This window comes from Crinia signifera, chromosome 7 (assembly GCF_055691185.1).
Source record: "Crinia signifera chromosome 7, ASM5569118v1, whole genome shotgun sequence".
In the NCBI taxonomy this organism is placed as follows: domain Eukaryota; kingdom Metazoa; phylum Chordata; class Amphibia; order Anura; family Myobatrachidae; genus Crinia; species Crinia signifera.
This window is the reverse complement of record NC_139223.1, coordinates 129,994,035-130,016,523: the sequence shown is the minus strand read 5'-3', so window position 1 is coordinate 130,016,523 and position 22,489 is coordinate 129,994,035. Positions and strand designations below refer to the sequence as shown.

Sequence of the window (22,489 nt, the reverse complement as noted above, 5' to 3'; positions counted from 1 at the left end):
ACTGCAAAATCAAAAGGCAGCTTCCTGGATTACAGGTTTGCAAAGGGTGTCCCAAAAAAACATTTAGGTACTCTTTACTTAGAAGGGCGCCCATCATGGCCATCTCGGGCATTGAATGCACTAAAAAATCGGGTGCGATGCGACCGACGAGATGCCCCATAGGGAACAATGTTAAATGTCTCAATTGACCCGATTTTCCTGTTCAATGCCTCAATTGACCCAATTTTTCCATAGGAAACAATGTTAAATGGGCCACAGAGGCCAAATAGGCACCCTGAAGTGTATAAAAGCCACCCGAATTGTTAACGCCACCCCACGATCAACCCGAAGCGTGGCGAGCGCAGCGAGCCCGCGAGGGGCGGCGGTACGCGTCCTACGACCTTTTCATACCCCCACTATCCACGTCGGCGTGGAGTTGAGAATAGAAAGTGTGGCGAGAGCAGCGAGCCACCGAGCCCGAAGCGTGGCGAGCGCAGCGAGCCCCGCGAGGGGACGCGGATACCGTCACAGGTATCCGCGTCCCCTCGCGGGCTTCACAGCTGTCCGCGTGCGCTCGCCACGCTTCGGGCTCGGTGGCTCGCTGCGCTCGCCACACTTTCTATTCTCAACTCCACGCCGACGTGGATAGTGGGGGTATGAAAAGGTCGTAGGACGCATACCGCTGCGCTCGCCACGCTTCGGGTTGACGTTGATCGTGGGGTGGCGTTAACAATTCGGGTGGCCATTATACACTTCAGGGTGCCTATTTGGCCTCTGTGGCCCATTTAACATTGTTTCCTATGGAAAAATCGGGTCAATTGAGGCATTGAACAGGAAAATTGGGTCAATTGAGACATTTAACATTGTACCCTACCCTATGGGAAATCGCGGGCATCTCGTCGGTCGCATCGCACCCGATTTTTTAGTGCATTCAATGCCCAAGATGCCCGAGATTTTTTACTAACGATGCCCACGATCAAAATCGTGGGCGCCGTTCTAAGTAAAGAGTACCAACATTTACACCGTCCAATTGTCCTCCAACCCAAAAATAAAAAATTCTGATTTAACGCAAAGAATTTTCCACATCTATAACTCAAACTGAGGGGCATATTGAATATTTGGCATGATAGGCTTTAGTGGTATAAGCAAATGTTACGGAGGGAATAATGCTGCTGCTGCCCCATGTACTATTCTGGTGAGGTGTATGAAAGGGTGCCGGACGGCTCCCCAACAATCGGGTTTCCAACAATCATTCCTCTGACGTCGGAATCCCGACTGCTTCCTCGTGGGGGTCCACGACCCGCATAGAGGGAGAATAAAATAGGTGGCGAGCGCAGCGTGGTGAGCCCGCAAGGGGCTTCATTGCGCTCCCCACGCTGTGCAGTCGGGATTCCGACGTCTGACTAATGACTGTCGGAATCCCGACTGTCAGGCTACTATACCACACCCGTATGAAAAGCCAGGGAATTATGTAGACAATACAATAAAGTGTTCTTGTTCTCTCAATGGAGAAGAAGTATTAAGCCTGGTGAAGAGATAAAGCACAAGCCAATCATCTATGTTTGAAAAATGACAGTTAGGAGTTGATTGGCTGGCACATTACCTTCCACTTTCTTTCTTCACTAAGCTTATAAAATATGCCCCAATAACAGGCATGTGCCGCTGTGCAGAAAAATAACAGACGCATGTGCATTTGAGGCACAGCGTGTATAAGAACAGAGCTAATCACCATATTGGTGCTAAACACTCGCCTACCTCAAAAAATACAATTATACATGCTGCCATTATCAGTACCCACAATACTGTACGCAGGTACACACAATGGCCACAATCAGCATCAGAATACATCTACCCCACAGTTCTTGCAAGTCTTACAGAAACGCAAAAATAAAAAAGCATTATAAACTCAAACACAAAAACAGCCTTTCTGAATCACCCAGCCAGATGGCCCAATTAAATGTATAATTTGTTTTATTACAGAAAAATAGATGAATTGAAACATGCATGCTCTTCTAGAGCCGCTATCAAACAGAGCCTTAATAGAGCAATGTCATCCATTCTCTCAGAACCACACGCAAAGCGTGCACATTTCTGTCCTTACCATATGCTGTCATTGTCCCGACATATGGTCCGTCTACTACGTTCCTATTTTCTTCCGCCAGGGCTTTGATATATCGTTTGCTGAGATCCAAAATCTGCTCGCGGAGCATGGTGCTGCTTTCATGCTGAGTCCGCTGCTGTATGGTAAAATGAAGTAACATCATGCCCCAGATAAAGCCAAAAGTCACCAGGAAGAAGCCAAGCTTCTGGGAGGACAGTTTCCAAGGTGTAAAGAGCGCCATGACCTTCTGAGCAATTCTTCTGCCAGCACAGTTGCTTCAAAGGCCGCAAAATGCATTCAAAACCATGATATCACTGTTCATAAGGCTGCCGGTAGTTGCAGCACTTCACTCTTCAGGATGCTTCCATTCAGCTCTGTGATGCTGTAGAGGTGAATAAAAGGGGGGGGGGGATTACATTAAAAGTGTAATAAAACAAATTATAAGCATACAGTATATGTACTGCTATTCGTTATAGCATCCTACTGGAAGCGTGCCTATCGCATACATATTGTCATATTTTAGGATGAACCAATGTTCTTGAAACTACAACTTACAGTATTTATTAGGAACTATTGGCAACATAGAGGCAATAGACATTGGACAACACCCCCTCCTCCCCCCCCCCAAAAAAAAGACTAATCTTACTTTCCATATAGCAGCATATCCTTTAACGTCTGAACCCTTATTCTGGTTCACTCACAAAGGCAAATTCCTTCTTAAATGGACAAAACCATGTTCACTGCGGGGGGGGGGGGGGGGGGGAATTCAGATGAAACTTGTGCAGAGAGATTTGGGTGGGGTTTTACTTCAAGGTGAGATCTAATTCTCTCTGCACAAGTTTAATTTGCCCCACCTGCAGTGCACATGGTTTCTTTATTTGAGAAGGAATTTGCCTTTGCAAGTGAACCAGAATAAGGGCCCAAGTGTGTGCCAGCTATGTTGCCATGTCCTCAGAGACATCCTCCTTTACCTCTACCTGTAGTGCCAATGTAAGATATCACTAGCGAGAGCCATGCTCCCAAGTACAGTATGACAGCTGCCATCACTCCAGGCCCCGGTCGGCAGATTATCAACCTAACCAAAAAAATAAAATGTGTGTGTGTGTGTGGGGGGGGGGGGGGGGGGGGGATTGGGTCCTAAGCTACCAACATTTTTTACTACACCTAATCATTTTGAAAAGGTTTGTAGAAATTGCAGCCGTTGTGGCACTCCGTTAACTTCATTTGGCTTGTAATGTTAACATCTGGCATTCAGAGAAACATGTTGCCTACAGATTACGGCTCAGTATGATTTGCAGCTTGGTACGTTAGCAATCTTCAACCTGTCTGTGGCCTTACTGCAGCTTAGAAACATTTTTGTTAATGTTTGGATAATTTATAAGTTTTTTTTTTTTTTTTTCCTGCAGTAATAGCAAGTAAACAAGGATTCACATATATATTGGATGGTGTAATGGTTAGCATTACTGCCTCACAGCACTGAGGCCATGGGTTCGACACCATGGCCCTAACTGTGCATAGGTTTGTATATTCTCCCCATGGGTGTGCTCTAGGTACTCCGGTTTCTTCCCATAATCTAGAAATATACCAGTAGGTTAATTGGCTTCAAACAAAAATGAACCCTAGAATGAATGTGTGCGCATGTGGTAGGGAATGGGCGCCGGACAGTTTCCAGACAGTTGGGATCAAAGCCGGTCCCGACAGTCAAAACCCCGACACTCTGGGTCCCGACAACCACTGGCTATTCTCCCACGTGGGGGTCCACGACCCCCACAGAGGGAGAATAGAATAGGTGGCGTAGCGAGCCAGTGTGGCGAGCCCACAAGGGGCTTTGTTGCGCTTGCCCCGCTGTCTGAGTCCGGCCAGTCGGAATCCAGACGTCGGGCTAATGACTGTCGGGATCCCGACTGTCGGGACCATATACCACACCCATAGGGAATATAGATTGTAAGCTCCACTGGGACAGGGACTGATGTGTTCAAATATTCTCTTTAAAAGTGTTGCGGAATATGTGCGCGCTATATAAGAAACTGTTAATAAATAAAATAAATCTGCGTACTTTATGTCAATGCGGGATGCAGTGGAGGTTTTTTTGCCACTGCGAATGCTCAAAAGCTGCAAGCACAGCAAATGATTAGCAACTGTGGTTGCACAGAGGATTTATATGCAAAGTAGGTGACAGGTAGTCAGTGTCTGGGGAGGTATACATGTCTACATGCTACGCACAGTGAGTGGTGGGATGTATTACATTTGCTGGATACATCTCACCCCCAAAGTCTCCCAACAACCAAGCTTCCCCAAACTAGTGTAGCAGCATCGGGTGTTCCTGATGCCTTAATGAAAGAGCCCATTTTCCGGATCTAGAACATGATGATCAAATGTACTGCTAGCTAGATGGTTATAACCAGCCAATTCTTGACTTTGGCCCTTGTTCAGATCTGATTTGCAGTACAAAGTTCATCTCAAAATGCGCAAAGCCATGTACACTGCAGGTGGGGCAGATTTACCATGTGCAGAGAGTTAAATTTGGGTGGGGTGTGTTGAAACTGTAATCTAAATTTCAGTGTAAAAATAATGCGGCCAGTATTTACCCTGCACAGAAATCTAACTCTCTCTATACATGTTCCAACTGCCCCACCTGCAGTGTACACGGTTTTGCCCATTTGGAGAACAAAGTTGTACTGCGATCAGATCTGAATAAGCCTTTGCCCGTTTCCAGACATCAATATAAGTACAGGATTTTAATGTAGGATGATTTTTCTTATTCTTCTTTAAACATACACTCGTGGCAGGTCCGGAAACAGAATGGTAGGTTGACAGTCAAGGAGTTCGCATCATATGGTCAACTTCGTGAAAAGGTCGACAAAACAAGAGACACATTGTATTTCTGCAGAGAGATTTAGATCTGTCAGCTTTCTTTTGATGTTCCCCATAAAAGGTATGTTCACATGGCTGAACTGAACCCAAATCAAACAATTTGCAGCACACCGTGCATATCAGGGCCTGCCTTAGCATTCCTATTCTTGCTGTAATGAGCCAGGATGACACAGCATTTTCCCAGAGGAAGAAGGCTGAGCATGTGGTGCAGGGTGTGTGACTCTGCTCCTGTGATCTCAGTTGTGTTGCCAGCCCTGTAAGACATCCCTGCATTGTGCAAAGGAGGTCACTTGATGCAGAAGGTAACTGCCCCAAGCAACAGTCGCTTCAGACATCAGCTCTTTTAAAAAACCCATTGAGCTTCAAATATTGCCCAATGCTTCAGTAACATCTTGGACAGAGAATGAAATGCTATAAACTAAAGAAAATGGATGAAACTGGTGGCCCCATTAGATGGCATGAAGGGCCCCATGGGAGAAGAGTAGTTGGTCACTATATAGTCTGCATAGATTACTGGGTCAGAAAAGATACACAGTAGGAAGGTAGAGATGAACGCTCTCCACACACGCCCCATCATGGCCCAATAACAGGTATAACCCGCACAATCTCCCTCGACATGGATGGAACAGGAGCACCATCAACCTCTGTGGTCATGCTATACACTTACTGTATGTGAAGAACTCAGAACTTGGTCTGTGCCTGAAATATCTAAATCTCATTTAATTTTGCTATACACCTAACTGGACAAAATGAATACAGAATCCACCAATTTCTCACAGTGTTACAGAAAGCCTAGGTCAGTGGTCGCTAACTCGTTGCTTGAGAGCTACCGTTAAGCCCGCGGCAGCGATCCCGGTGGCTCAACCACTCTGCCGCCGCCTGCCCCTCCATTATCCCCCTGCTGCTGCTTCAGGAGCCGGCCCGCAAGCTTTGATTGGTGGACGGCGCAGTCACAAGGAAGTGAGGGGAAGGAGAGATACGCTGGGAAATCCTCCCCTGAAAAGGGAAGCAGCGGCGCCTACCCCGGACACAGACAGTACCAGCAGCACTACAGGGGGGACCGGCTGACTGAACAGTTCTCTCCCCGGCAGCAGCAACAATGGTGAGTGTGCTGCTACGGGGAAACACCTGACACTGTGGGGGCATACTTATTGCTGGCACTGTGGGGGCATACCAGGCACCGTGGGAGCATATCTGGCACTGCACTATTGGGGGCATACGTGTATCACACCTCCATTTTCATTGGACGCACCCCATGTGGCTACACCCAATTTTTGGCGTGCGCCTACAGTGTGCGCATGCAGTTATGTACATGGCATAATGTGTGACGGGCATTATTTGGTTATTAGGCAGATTTTTTAAATTTTAGTAGCTCTTCGGGTGGTTTAATTTGCCTCGAGTAGCTCACACCTCAAAAGGTTGGAGACCACTGGCCTAGGTCAAGTGAGAGGCATCTAGCACATGTAACAAGTGTTTACTCTTTTCATATAGCTGGCTACACTCATGATAAAGTCTGCAAACTATATTGTTAATGAATACCCCTGAACTATATTGCTAATGACATCGTTTAGTGACATCATTCTCTTCCCGCTCATAATATGCAGTCATTGACAAAATAGTACACATTGATCTGCATTTACAAATGACAAAGGGCATCGTTAACCTGTGGGATCGCACATTGTTAATGTTGTAGAGCGTTATAGTCTATGTTAATGACATAGGTATTGTGCACTTCGATAACTATATATCGTCTAGGGTGTACCCAGCTAATGACCAGTCCACCAACCCTAAAGTAGCCTCAAGCAAACCTCATGCCCATCTAACATGTTTCGAAATTCCAAGCCTACATAACACATGCAGGTTAAGCACAGTGTAGGAGCTATGGGGCATATGTACAAAGTCTTGTAGAAAAATAAAACTACCAATTAACAACCTACTGTCATTTCTCAAATGCAACCTATAACATGGCAATTGGCTAAAATTTTATCGCTCTCAACAGTTTGGTGCATATGCTGGTCATTTACTAAACAAATCAAATTACAGCCAGCTCCCTGCATGCACTAGGGGCCTGATTCTGCTTCTGGTTCACTCGCAAAAGCAAATCTAATAGAGGGTACACATGGCGAGATAGTAGCAAAATCGAATGGGCATGGAATAGTTATCGTACAAATCGATGCATAGTCGATCCCAATGCGCGCTCCCGTGTAGTGTAAATCAAATATTAAAAAAGGCTTTGCAGGCAGGACTATATAGTACATATTTGTACCAATAGTCAAAATAGATTGTGAACACTGTAACCAACCCAAATCCAGACACAGACCAAACAGGGGGTCTAATAGAAAGTGAAATCTCACCGGGTGTACGCACTTTAACAGACAAAACCATGTGCACTGCTGGCAGGGGCCGATGTAACATGTGCAGAAAGAGTTATAGTGGGTACACACAGTTCCATTCCGATTAGATTTGGCCTGTTCTTTTCTCCTTTTCACTATTTTCCATTTGATATACTAGTGGATGTGCATTCGATTTGCACTATTCGATATCAATTCGATCTCACACAGTGTTCCTCATCCTTCAGGCCAGAGATTAAAATCAAATCGAATGCAGTAGTGAATGCATTATGGGCCTTATTCTGGTTCACTCTCAGAGGCAAATGCTTTCTCAAATGGACAAAACCATGTGCACTGCAGGTGGGGCAGATGTAACATGTGCAGAGAGAATTAGATTTGGGTGACTTGTTTTGTTTCTGTGCAGGGAAAATACTGACTGCTTTATTTTTACACTGCAATATAGATCTCACTTTGAAGTAAAACCCCACAAAAATCTAATTCTCTCCACACAAATTACAGTGCACATGGTTTTGTCCATATGAGAAGGAAGTTGCCTCAGAGAGTGAACCAGAATAGGGGCCCTAGATTTCCACTATCTACTATTCGATATCCACTACACGGAAGCACGCATTGGGATCGAATGCGAATAAAAACATTACGATTTCTATATGATTTTGCTTCTATTAGTAAAATCAAATAGAAATATAGGGTGAGATTTAATAGGACGAGAGATTCAGAAAGTGATAGATTTGGGAAGAAATCTCCAGTTTTTTAAAGCGGCAATCATTTACACTGCAAAACCAGTTTAATTTTGAAGTGTAAATGATTGCCGCTTTAAAGAAACTGAAGATTTCTTACCAAATCTCTCACTTTCTGAATCTCTCATCCTATTAAATCTCACCCATAGTGTATATGTCACCATATGTACCCTCTCTTAGATTTGGGTGGGGTTTGTACTTCAAACTGATATCTGCATAAATACAAAAAATGTATACCATTCGACTTTATTAAAATGTAGTTTAGTTTAACATATCCACTAGAATATGGAGTCCACAACAAGAAAAAAAAAAAAATTAATAAAGAGATAGAGATAGAGATATAGATATATGAAAAACACCATACACGCAACCACACAAAGGTCCATACATCTGCCGGAAGAAGGTTAAGTACCGGTAGCTGGATCTCAGTCACTCCCCTTCTTCTCACTGCTTTCCCTGGCAATATATTAATCAGATGCAACCAGGAGCAGCTTCACCAAGCAACTCCCAACCCAGAAAACTAGCCCTAGAAAGGTTACTATATCTGGCTTCACAAGAGGATCGGACATGAGATGTTAAAGAGCACTAGCTGCCGACTAAATTCCCCCTTTTCAGTTTCCATTGCTCTGTTAGAATTTCAAATACATACTGGGACCTAATTTTTTCATTGCAATGTCCTGACATGGGTAGTGTTCATTCTAGCACCCTGCACCTTCCAAAATCTGTTCAGTAACCATTTCCTGACTGGCGTGTCACGCTTGATTAAGGATTTCCAAAATGTTATCTCTCTCCATAGCTATATGTAGGTTTGTATGATAAACTCAACTCATTCTAGCATCAGTGTAGAATTCAAATTACAAAACCATTACTCACGACCAACTTCGGAAAGGTCAGTAATTTGTCATGCTGAATGAAAGCTCTGGTTTAAAAATGTATTTTTCTTATGGCTAGTAAGAATACTAATTGTGTGTCAAAAATCACTTTTCATATGAATCATAGGCTTGCATTTAATCATGCCTACAATTGACTAATAAAGGCACAATACAACACAGTGGTTAATACAGCTGGGTAACCGGAATGGGAAATGACCCCAATAAGTACCCAATGGGATATAGCAATCAGAGTCAATTTCACAGTAAATAGCAATAATACACATTAAATAATTATAAACTTGAGTTAAAAAAACACATTTTTCATTCCCGCTTTGGCAGCATGTCTATCAAGTGCCCTGTAGACTGATCAATCCACACACTGGGATCTTGTACAGCAAGCATAACTGACATGCTATGAATTCCCATTTCAACTTTTCACATCCAAGCCACGGGTTCTGGGTTTCATTGTAATACAGGTCCATTAAAAGATTGAAGTTATTTTAACTTACTGAGAGGAATTTAATTGTTTTTCCCCACGGGGAGATACAGTTCAGCTCACAATCCCCCCATGCTTTGAATGTGAAATGTGCGAAAAGTGACCTATTGGGGTGCCCAAAAATGGCATTTTTGTAGTCGCACCTAGTACTTTAGTTGGAAACAGACGTTTTACGCGGCTAAAAATCATACTATCTGGGGATGAGCATAGCGAATATATATATATATATATATATATATATATATATATATATATATATATATATATATATATATATATACATATATATATATACATACACACACACACACAAATTAAATAATCCGACCACACATTTGTCAGGATATCAGCCAATATAAGCAACTGAATCACCCCCACTGTTTTATGGTAAGAGCAGCATTTAATAGGCTTTAAAAACTGGCTTTTCCAGTTAACTGCCTAGCTACAAAATCTTCATGAACATTTCAATTGTCCATGTTGTCAGTGTTGAAAAAGGTCAATTATTTATCAAGTGCTTTAAGCTGAATACATCAGAATGACAAAATGTATTTTTAATAATCCTGGAACAACCTGTAATAGTAAAAAAAAATAATAATAGGACTTAAAGCCTATAATTACAGAGAACAAGTCTCATGCAGTTTGAAAAACAAATCAACTGCCATCTGTAGATCAATAGTTCCAACAAGTCGATCTGAGGCTTTCAGTTATGCAGGAGCTGAATGCACAAGATGAAACACCTTCCAAACCACCCATGGTAAGACTGCAGCTACATGGGGCCTTAGGGCAGTATTCAATGAAAAAGTTCTCCGTGCATGGAGAGCGTTTTATTTCGCTCTCCATGCACTCTCCGTGTTCCGGAGGGCTCTCTGCCACTCCTGCTCCCTCTATTCAATGTGGCTGATGCTCTCCGCCACTCGCGGAGAGTCTTAACCCCTGCAGGGAGCAGGGAGCTTTCAGGGAGCCGGAAGCAGCCAGAGAGATTAAAGTCTCCCTGGCTGCTCCAGAGGACTGTGGAGGGGAGGGGGGCTCTCCAGGACCCAGGCTGCACCCCCCTAAAGCCAGCGGGGGACCCAGTATTCACTGCACCCGTTTGTGCATAGTTACGTTCGGGTGCAGTGAATATATGAATATCTAATGAGCGGCTCGAGCGCTCCGTCCCCCTGCTGGCTGCACTGTGTAAAAAAAAAAAAAAAAAAAAATATTTTTTTTTTAAATTAAATATATATTCATGTGCTATAAGCACATGAATAAAAATAACATGCCCCTTCACAGAAAAAAAAACCTGATTTTTTTGACACCAAAATTCTTAAAAAAACCTTTTAGTTTAAAAGTTCACATTCCAGCTCTGCATCAAAAGATGGAGAATTGCTACACGGAGAGACACGGAGAAAGTCACTTAGAAAGACGAAGAACATTTCACATTAAATAGGGTTGCTCGCTTTTGGAGAGCAAAATGCTCCGTCCAAGGCGAACAAAGCACAAGTTCTCCACAAAACACGGAGAACTTTTCTCATTGAATACTGCCCTTTGTCTAGTTCACTCTGACAAAATCCTTCTAAAGCCCTGTACACACGCTTAGATTGGATGTTAGATTTGATTTTCTATTAGACCTGGCATTAGATCATCCCATTCGATTTGGCATTAGATCTGTACTTTTGCATTTGATTTCACAATGTACTCATTCGATTTACTTGATCGAATTTGAGATTTCCTTGGCTGCACAGTAGATTTTTCTATTTGATTTTGAGAAAACGGGAGCGTGCATCGAATCGAATGCAGATCGAAAGTGTCCTAAAAAACATTCGATGTGGATTCGATTTTGCTTCTATAAGCAAAATCGAATCGAAAACAGGGAAAAAAAATCTAAGCGTGTGTACACAGCTTTAGATGGACAAAACCATGTGCACTGCAGGGGGGCAGATGTAAAATGTGCAGAGAGAATTAGATTTGGGCGAGTTATTTTGTTTCTGTGCAGGGTAAATACTGGCTGCTTTATTTTTACACTGCAATATAGATCTCACTTTGAAGTAAAACCCCACCCAAATCTAATTCTCTCTGCACAAGTTACATCTTCCCCACCTGCAGTGCACATGGTTTTGTCCATCTAAGAAGGAATTTGTCAGAAAGAGTGAACTAGAATAAGGCCCTGGGAAGCTGGCTACCAGAGATGAAGAGGCCAGGGGGTATAGTTACCAATGCTCGAGTTTGTATACAATTTTAAGCTTGCTTTAAATCGAATCAAATCAACATACTTTTTCATCCGTCAAATCATACACATAATAAATAACATTTAGCAAGATTAAATTTTGAAATAGATTTCCAATTTCAAATTTGTTGCTACTTTGACTAGTGATTTTCTGTTCAGTTCAGGATATCCATTTTAAAAAGGGAACATAAAAATGAACTATAAAAATCGAATAGAATAAATTAAATAGAACAATTACAGTACTGGTATTGGAGAGAGCATATATCATGCGGTGGTTCCTCTAATTCTAGTTTGCATACTTCTCCGATGGTGTATCCTCGCATGCACAGGACCCGTAGGTTTGATTGCTAATTATTCATAAAATTCCAGCAGCCTTAAAGTATAGAGATGACCATGCAGCAGGGCACCCAGTGACATGCCACCAAAAAGGCCACAACACACCTGCATTTTTTAAACCACATCCCACTCTGTAAAAGAGAAGCACTGCGAGCATCATCTAAAATTAGACTTTGGCGTATGTGCTTTCAATCCTACTCACCCTAATTATTTTGCTGGTGTGAATCGTCGTGGCAGAAGCTGCACTTTATGGGCCTTAGGGCAGCTTGCAATGTTGTGGAACTTTTGGCGAAGGGTGCAAAATCGGGTGCCATTGCCAGTATTTAAACACTGGGGCAACAGCTCCTTGCTCAAATTAAATAGAGATTATAGGCATACCATATATTTTACCAAGCCATAGCTGCTTGTGGAAGATACATTATAATGGAAAAAGTTGTATGAAAAGACGCTCTTATATACAATATCACGCAACGGCAGGGCGTGACTAGAGGGGCCGTTTAAAGTGCAGGGAGGCTAAATATAGTTCATAGAGTATTTGGGCTTTTGTTTCAAAGTTACATTTTACATTTGATTTTGACTTTAGTAAATCTCCAAATGCAATACAAATGAGAATGCTAAAATTACCCAAACCAAAATTGAACGTTAGTAAATATACAACAGGACGTCACGGTTTTGTTGCAAGTATTTTGCTAATAAAATAAATCAGCATTTCCAGTCATGAAGCTTTTGATGTAAACGACATAAAATAAATGACCTTGGAATGGAGTTTGAAACCTTGTTGCAAAGTGTATGCATTTAGATTGTAGGTTAAAAATCATTAAACTTACATAATACATAAACAGCCATACCATTAAACTACTCACCTAAACAAGTACAGGTGCCCTTTGTGCAGTCTGGGTACCGTTTCAGACCCGTTTTTTTTTTTGGCTGTCTGAACGGGTCTGAAACGGTACCCAGGCAGCAGTGAGCACTATTGGTCCCCAGCGCAGGGCATATTTAATGAGCCGGACGCTCAATACATATGCACATATGTAATGAGAAGCCGGCTCATTAAATATGCACTGCGCTGGCTTATAGCAGACCAGCTAATGCTCAGTGTCAGGCCCCCTACCCTTACTCTTCCAGCATCCTGCAGCTCTCCTCCCTGCCTGCAGTGCGGGAGCTCCTGCTGGCACTCTAGGTGCGGGCTCTGGTGCCTGATCCCTTCTCTCTATGGGCGGGATTCTCTAAAATCCGCAGCTCAGTATCGCCGGCATTCGCATTTCTAATGACCGCATATTCTCTAAAATATGCGGTCATTAACGCAAGGGACAGCTCTTGCGGTAAGAGCTGTCCCTTGTGATGCGGCGCCGTTGCTGGACTTCCGGGTCTATGACCCGGGAGTCCGTCTGCGCAGACCGACACTCCGGCCGCGGGGCATGCTGGGACGGATCCCTCACACAGCGCTGCGGTAAGAAGCCCATAGGCTTCTGCAGGCGATCGCCAGCTTTTTCTGGCGATTCCCTCCGCAGCGCTGACACTGCGAAGGGGGGTTAGAGAAAACAGAATTGCGGTAAAAACCCCGATAATGGGGTTTTTACCGCATTTCTGTGATAGAGAATCTCGCCCTATACCTCCAAGAGGTCACTGCCCAGCGCATATTTTATGTGTTTAGGATGCTCGTTTTTCTATCTAATATGGTTTATTTGAAATACACACTCCTGCTCATGCTCCTCATATCTACCACATATTGTTTTTATAAACAACTGTCTTAATTACTTTTGCTCATGTGCCAATTGGTCTGCTAATTGTTTTACCCAGTTGGGTATATAAACCCTGTAGTAGCAACATCTTGCACACCTTGATAAAGCCAGGGAACTGGCGAAACGCGTTGGTGGACTACCAGGAATACCCTTGTCCAGTTCTAAACCCCCTTATTGACCACCATTTGGATCCGGACCAGTCTTCCACTCCTTTTTCTCCTCCTTCCCGAACATCAGGGAACTCCATCAGCACCTTGGGCAAAACCATTCATTTAAAAGGCCTACACTTGCCCTATACAGGACATAAGGTGATACACCAGGAAATCGCCTCTCCACAAAGGGCCTGCTATCTGGACACATTGGACCCATCATTTACATCCTATGGAAGACACCTAATAGCAACGGACCCATACACTTATGGTCATAAAATACGGTACCGTATGAACTGGACTTTTTAATCACATTTTATATTATCAATACTTTTTTACAACCATTTATCTTCCCTATATTTTTATTAAAAGCGATACTTTTACCCTACCATTGGCACATTATTGCCAATTATTGTTACATAATTAATTTTTGTTTACTGTTATTCTATTGTACTTAGCACAGTGTTCTTCGCTTTTTCTTTGCGGTGTGAAAGCATCATAACTGCTTTGGGGCTCATCTACATTTGGATAGAAGTAATTTTAAAAGATTCCTCTCAGATGTAGCAGTACACACCCACGCTTCTAGGTGCCACCTTTACAATTTCTTTTTCATAATCTCTCCATTTATGGATCTAGACACTCCCTTTGGATGGAGCATGACATGCCCCCTCAATGGGGTGCTTTGCAAAATTCTACTACCAACTATAATCTCCCTGAAACTAGCTTTCAAAAGTAGGCAAGAATGATCTAGTGCCTGCAAACGGCTATGGTTTGCACACACACGCCTAATATTAAAAAGAGATCACTTCAGAACACAATGCCAGCACACTTTATAGCACTGGCTCATTCCCAGTCATATTTAACTGATCCTACCATACTATGCATAAACTGAGGGCTACAATAAGGTTATACATTAATCATTCACCAAGACTTAACATTAATGATTGTTGAGCTACAAAACTTGTAGGAGATTTCTCTCCAGAACTATTAAATTAAGTAAACATACGCTTTGAGCAAAATGTCACCAACCATAACGCCTGCACTGCATGATTCTAGCAATGGACTATGGACACGTAATAGAAATCTACAGCCATGTGTTTGAATGAACATCCTTCTCTCTAACACTGGACTCCAAGGCGGAGAGAACCATTTAGCAGATTTTTGGTGGGAACAGATCATATATAATGTTCAGCACTTCATACAACACTTAACAGCCCTTAAAATTTAATACTTTAATGATGACTGAACTGATATCTGATATGTCAGCCCTTCCAGATGTCTGTAGTATGTGAGATAAACGGACTCACAGGCCTGGTGCAATTAAATTAAGGAATAGCTAGCTTGTCAATAAACATCTTATTGAACTCCAAAACCCAACAAGGGCTGTACAATATACAGCATCAACACCATTCATTTTAGTATTCACTGCTTATGTATGTTCTCACTTCGTAGACTGACATTAGGAAAAGAAAAAAAAACAGTTGTATGTTGCTGAATGAATGGCTGCACTGCAGCAGGGTACCACATAGATCAGGGTATGCTGATCTATATAAAACACTCAAAAAAAAAAAAGTTACTTGTGTATCGCATGCCATACACCCGATGCACAGCGATGCGATTTAAGCCCCCTATACGATTTTTAATTGTATAAGCACCCTAATGGGTGCTTACAATGTTAAATGCACCCCCAGTATGAACCCGAAGCCGGGTGAGCGTAGCGAGCCCGCGAGGGGCGGCGGTACGCGTCATCCGACCTGTTCATACCCCCACTATCCACGTTGGTGTGGAGTTGATTTTATATAGTGCAGAGAGTGCAGAGAGCCCGAAGTGTGGCGAGCCCCACGAGGGGACGCGTCTTACTTTACATGTATTCCGCGGCCGCTCGCCACACTATATAAGATCAACTCCGCGCCAACGTGGATAGTGGGGGTATGAAAAGGTCGGAGGACGCGTACTGCCGCCCCTCGTGGGCTCGCCACGCTTCAGGTTCATAGTGGGGGTGGTGTGGGGGTCCATTTAACATTGTAAGCCCCCATTAGGGTGCTTATACAAATGTATAATCGCATCGCAATGTATGCCATATAAATTTTAACATTGTATGACATCGGGGGACATCGCATGCCTTATGGTCTGCGATGCGATGGGCGCCGTGATAATACACAAGTACCATAAAAAAAGGACAGTACATTTCCCAAGAAGATTTAAATACTTTATGGGTCCTCTATCATATACAGGTCCATCGTCACAATGGTAGGAAGGGGAACTTAATTGTAGTATGAGGAATTATTGGTGCCAGCGAGCGCATTTCCACAGATGCCCATTATTTCTGCACGTACCCTCATGAGATGGCAAGCAGAAAATCACCCAAAATATAAAAAACAGGCTTACGGGTGCACAAAATGCGGTTTCTGCAGTGTTCCACTGGAGTAGCTACTTGACATGTAGAAACCTAGTGAATTTGCAGTGACAAGTAAGGGGACCCCGCACCCAACTGCAAATTGTCACTGAGTGCCCAATAACACCTGCCATAGAATCTTGTTAAATCTTTTCATAAATCAGCCAAATTCCAAACTGTGAGCCTGATTCAAGTCCTGATGGATCTGTAGCATAAGACGAATAGTAGAGATAGCCAGTACTTTGAGTATGTGCAGAACCGGTCCTAAACATGTGCAATCAGTGTGCTATATCGCCAGATGTACTATTGTTGTAGACATCAAGAGTCTGTATTTATTCGGTGGACAAGGTGGTGGTGGTGATGGCCTTCAGTTCCCAGAACAGAGGTGTCGCAAGGCCAGGATTGACTTTGGAAGATACTAGACTTCCTAGCCTTTTGGTAGGAACTGCGGTGGCTGGCTTATGGGTTTCCATTGGTCATGCAACTGGCCAATGGTGTTGCAGGTAATCTAAAGCTTGCCCTTTGGTAGCAGCACTAGATCACAACCGCATGCAGGAGTCGGTGACATATATAAGACTCCTCCTACTGCCTTACCATATATATCTGTATATTGCTGCTGCCTCCAAGTAAGCAGTAGCAATGCACTCTCCAGCCACATATGAATCACGCTTTTTGTGGGGTTTATTAACTAAGATGGGAGTTCTATTTCAGATAAGATGTTGCTATGGGCAACCAATCATGTTCTATTATCTTCTAGAAGGTGCTAAAGAAGTAGATACTGATTGGTTGCCCATAGCAACATCCCATTTGAAATAGAACTCCCATCTTAGTAAATAAACCTGTGTCCTGAACTCGATACATCACTAAATAATGAAGCATGAACACTGTCATACAATTAGCTACTTTCTCCATGTAAACAGCAAAGAGGATCATGGCAGTTGCTGACAGTCAGCAGACACACAGACAGCAGAATCCAGCCATCTGTCACATTTATGACTAGAAGCTTTGTCAAAATGTTAGCGTTTACATTTCTAGGATTTAGTTCCAAATTAAAAGGATACCTCTAAATAGCCAAGCCCAGAAATACTAAACTCAAGAACAATAAAGAATAGAGAAGGGGGGCAAAAGGAAAATGAAGCAAAACCAGCCTGAGGGGTTCTGAAAGGGCGTAAAAAATAAAGTGGTACTCCTATGAACGGTGGCAGGGGCTGCGCCAATAGTACTAGGACTTTTACTGTGACTTGCACAGACACCCTGCAAAATGAATGGGATTCTAACCATATATTTATTAGGCAACATTACTACTAGAGGGGCATACACATTGGGCAATTTAAGCCCTATTTCTAAGCGATCTGACTAAAACAGCCAGGAGAACCATATGTGTTTAGGTTTAATATCATTAACGATGCAAGGGCCCGTGGGTTGCTACAACCCCCTGCGGGGTGTACATGCAGCTCAATCTGACAATATCATAAGCAATTCCATATACAGAGCGGTTGATGTCACTGACTGATATAGTGAATAATATCGGTCAGTGTATATGCACTATATCACTCTCCTGCATCACCACCAATATACAGCATAGTTAATTATATCGGTGGCCACGTGAATCACTCGGCATGTAGCCAGCCTTAGTACATCTTGCTTCCTTGACTAACCGCCTCTCTACAATTAGTCCTCAATGCCTCTTGCCAGACTCATCTTACTCTCTAAACATACTCCCCTTCAAAATCCCACACTCTCTTACAAAGCCATCACTCAATCCTTTCCCATTTACATCTCTACACACATGAATGCCACCACCAAGATTTTAAACGTGCTACTCCCTACCTCTGGAATACTCTGCCTATCAGACTCTCCACTTTCCTACAAAACGGGCTCTTAAGATTCAATTCTTCAGCAAAGCATCCGTCATAATCCACTGCCTCATGCAGTTTACCCCATCTGTGTCTCCCCAGGTCGGTCTTCCTTTCCCCTTTAGAATGTCAAGTCCCACAAACAGGGATCTATTCCCCCATGTGCTTTTCCTTCTCTTACTTATTCTGCCACCCTGCTACTTATTTAAAACTTAAGGTGCCCACACGTTGCGATGCGTTATGGGCTGGATCGCTTCGCAACACATGCGTTTTGTGTGCAATATGATCCGCGGGCAGTACAAAAAGTATGTGCAGCACAAACTTTTTGTACTGGCCGATGCGATGCCCGCGGAAGCACGCTGCTATTGCACTGTGTATGGGCACCTTAAGGCCCACTAATGCAGCAATCTTTATAAACCATGTAGTTGTCCTACAAATGGCTTGTGCTGTAAGTCACTGTTCTCTGGTTTTGCCAAGAAAAATAAAAAAAGTCACTTAAGTTAAATATATTTAATCAAATAAAATTACTATCTCCAATCGGTATGGGTCATAGGGTCGACAGTATGAAGGTCAACATATATTAGGTCGACATGGTCAGAAAGATCGACACAAGCAATAGGTCGACAACAGGGAGTTTGACAGTCCGAAGGTGGTCATGTTTCAAAAAAATGTTGTCTATATGTCAGCGTAAGTTGACATGGACACCATTTCAGTGTAGGGCTGTGCTTGCCATGCTTTGCGCACACTATTATATTCTCCCTCCAAGCCCTAGTGGATGGAAGGGTAAGAAATACCGCCAGTTTTTTAAAATAATTGTGAAAAACTCATGTTGACCTGTTGACTGTCAACATTCCAACCCTGTGCACCTTAGGCCTTTTGACCTTTAGTGTTCGTCCTTCATACTGTCGAGCTAGTGACAAATCACATTGGCAGGCACATTACATCTGTTACAAGCCAGTAAGGTGCTCTAGGTGAAAGCTCACAGGACAGCATGCAAAAGCTCAGAGAGCTGTATGATAGATGTACTAAGACCGCCCATCAATGGTCTATTCCCTCACCACTTCGCATTCCAACATTCATAGTATTGTAATAGTTGGGATACATAAGGGAATATCCAATTGTCTTTGGCTTTAAAAGGAACATCAACTTCCTGTTTGATTAAACATGAATTTTGCAATCTAGTCAGATTTAGAACCTGTGATTTGACTCGGCCTGCTTCTTAAGTTTCCATTGAAAGCAGTCATCTTGCTCAACATCTCTTGGAGCTGTTTAGTCTGACAATTTCTGAACTGTACAATTAAAATCCCAAAAAGCAGAAAGTGTCAAAGGCAGACATGATTGGATTTCTTTAATCTTCCCCCCTCGGAAGGGCTGGTGCCACCACTAGGCAGCTTCAGGTATTTGCCTAAGGCACCAACCACTGGAGGGCGGCAATTGTGAGAAGGACACCCCCCCCCCCCCTGGATGGCGGTAAGCATTGCCGCCACAAAAAAAGTACTCTCTTTTCTGGAGTAAAACGCAAAAAGTGTTTTTTTTGTTTTGTTTTTTTATATATAATATCGGTCATCACCCAACTGTACAATGTCTGCACAATATATAAAGATCCAATTACCAAGACTCAACAAGGTATATTCAACCGGCCATCTTCTTGAAAAATTGTAACACTAGCTACTACTGAAGGTACAAAAACACACTTCAAACAAAGCCAAGACAGCAGTGAGAATACAAAAACAGCATCTAGCTAGGTCCACACAGGAACTGGCAGCCACAGGTTGTAATTTCCTGCTATAGAATGTGCAAGTAAACGCAACCTTATCTACAGTACACTAGAACATCCGCACGTCGATTACCAAACATATGCAAAAACCACACAAACAGGGTGTATTAGAACTGCTATGGTACTGTATATCACAACAAAAATATAAATAGCAATAACAACACTAGTTATCCTCCAAATTTTTACAGCTCTTAAGGGTATGACATTGCAGACCTAACTTACACCTATAATAACCTATTAACATTAAAAATAAAAAGCACACAAGATGTCAAAAAAGGAACTTAAAAACCTTATCAATAAGATTAACAGAATGTTCAGCTGTGGTAAGAGAAAACTAAAGAGCTGTATAGACAAACATTTCTAAAAGAATAAGGCACAGACACTTAAAGTTTAGTCAGTCACCATTTGCTGCGAAAGCAGTATTATACGTATATTTCAGACATCAAAGCCATCATGTTCAAGACTTACAGTATATAGTAGATTGAGATGACAGTAGAGTTCTTGCTCAAAAATATTGTTGAAACATGCAAAAGACGCAGAAAAATCAGCATTGATATGTAGGAGAGCTCAGAGACGACCTTTCTTCAACGGTTCCACTTACCCAGTGATTGCAACACAATCATGTACCCAACCTACTGCAGTTTCCATGCATCACGTAGTATGCTCCCAGCAGCATCTTGTGGTCGAAAGAGAAGACCTACTGTAGCTTTAGTACTTAAGCCAGTGGTTCCCAAACTGTGTTCCTAGACTCCCTGGGGTGCCTCAGGACACTTGCAGGGGGTGCCTTGGGTTGGTGGACCAAGATCAATTCATATTATTTATGGTCAATGTACCAGGCAAAACCAGTGCGTGTGGCTGCCAATCATAATATTTGTGCACAAACAGAAGCAAATCCTCTCCCTCAGCAGATAACTGTGACATATAAAACACAATGCACTTCATTTAATATATTTTTTTCTGAATCTCTCGATAAGAAGCATTTGGCCTAGGGGTGCCTTGAAAATATTTTGATGCTCTAGGGTGCCGTGATTCAAAAAAAGTTTGGGAACCACTGACTTAAGCAGTAATGTCAGTACACTGCCCTCTAATTGTTAGTAGGAATGGGTATCGCTACATCTAGGAAGTGTTACATATAAAAAGAAAAAAAGTTGCACAACACAGTTAAGGACAATCAAAATGTAAAACGATTTTTAATACCAAGCAATTAAGAGGAAACAATTAGGACAAATACTGAATGATCAACTGTGTTACAATATTCTAAATGTCATATAGGTTATAACCTGCATCAACCAGCAGGGACAGGTGCAAGAGCCACACAACTGCTAGTCCAGGATCCACACATGGGGATTCCCCCACAGCTGATGAACACCACCTATACAGTTCCTTAATGGAAGGAACACAGAAGATCTTGGACTGCAGAAAGGTCTAGGACAGGGGGATTTTACCCATTATCAGTCCACACATGAAAAAAAAAAAAAAAAAAAAAAAAAGAAAAAGGAGGTGAAATCTATACAGTCACATACCTGCAGCAGAGCAGAACAACTGGACCCCATAGGCCTGAGTAATAACTAACCAACATGTACTAAAGCAGCAATTGCTTAATGGACAGCTACAAGGACGTGAATATAATACATGTATACACTAATGACAGTCCTGTGATTCTATAACTGGCACCCAATGCAGAGAACTTGAGAAGCACATAGGCTGTCTAGAGTGCTGGGGAACATGACGGTAGTGTTATTTACCAACACATGCAACCAGCTCACAGGACTGCTACCTGATCATTGGACTTGCTGTAGCTTACTTATGGCTGGCTGCTACTGCCATGTGCACCTTCCTGCAGTGCTGGGAAAGACACTCACGTCCCTGTATACATCAATCAGCCATGGCACTGGTAAGCAGGCGGAGGATGAGAGTTGTAGTCCTCTGCCGGGGATCTGGGATAATGGTGCTGTGTGACCAGGGGAGGAAGCTGCAGGATGCAGTGACATGCATGGCCCCCGTGCTGTGCAGTATAGTGATGGGTTACCTGCTTCTAGCTGGGCGATACTGTCGCATCCTTGCCCTCTCTCGGTTGCTGCGATCACGGGGCGTTCGGAAAATCGCTTCCATGGCCCATTGAGACGTGTATCATGCAAACCACAGTCGTGCCCGATCCTGCAGATCGCGGCTCCCCGTTGTCCCCAAGAAGATACCCTGCTGCACACACACACACACACAGGGCGAGACCCAATGCACCTCACACCAGTGAGAGCCAAACCACCGCGGCACAGGCAGGGAGGACGCAAAGAAGAAGCGCTATTCACGGCGTGCTGAGCGTGGAGAGCAGGTCAAGGAATCCCCCTTCTGCTGTAGTCATGTGGTCGGCGCTGACAGTCAGACTGACAGCTAGCCCGACCAATAGCAGAGAAAGGCAGCTGGATTGTATCCAATAAGGGTTTGGTGGGCGATCCCTGGTGCTGTTTGTGGTCTGTCTTTGTTTTTTGTGTCAGTGACAGTGTTAGGACTCAGAGACAGGAGATTGGAGAGTGAAGGGTAGGGCGGAAGGTTGCTGGTCTGAGTGCTGGCGAAGGGCACCTCCAAATAATGTCTTTGTAGTTAAGCAGTACATTAATATA

The 22,489-nt window shown here is 43.1% G+C and overlaps 1 protein-coding gene across 2 annotated transcripts in view; it reads right to left on the bottom strand.

The window, feature by feature from the left end:
* MGAT5 (alpha-1,6-mannosylglycoprotein 6-beta-N-acetylglucosaminyltransferase) overlaps positions 1–22,216 on the bottom strand; it is a 131,021-nt gene extending 108,805 nt beyond the window's left edge. Inside the window, exons 1-2 of one of the 2 annotated variants that reach the window (XM_083153813.1) lie at positions 21,901–22,216; positions 2,081–2,462 (exon numbers count right to left, since the gene is read on the bottom strand). In XM_083153813.1, the coding sequence (XP_083009939.1) occupies positions 2,081–2,321 (241 nt within the window). In that variant the 5' untranslated portion in view covers positions 2,322–2,462; positions 21,901–22,216. Of the gene's footprint in view, positions 1–2,080; positions 2,463–20,339; positions 20,462–21,900 lie in introns of those variants that run through there. The other variant, XM_083153814.1, reaches the window with a different exon arrangement.
* Positions 22,217–22,489: the final 273 nt, after the last annotated feature.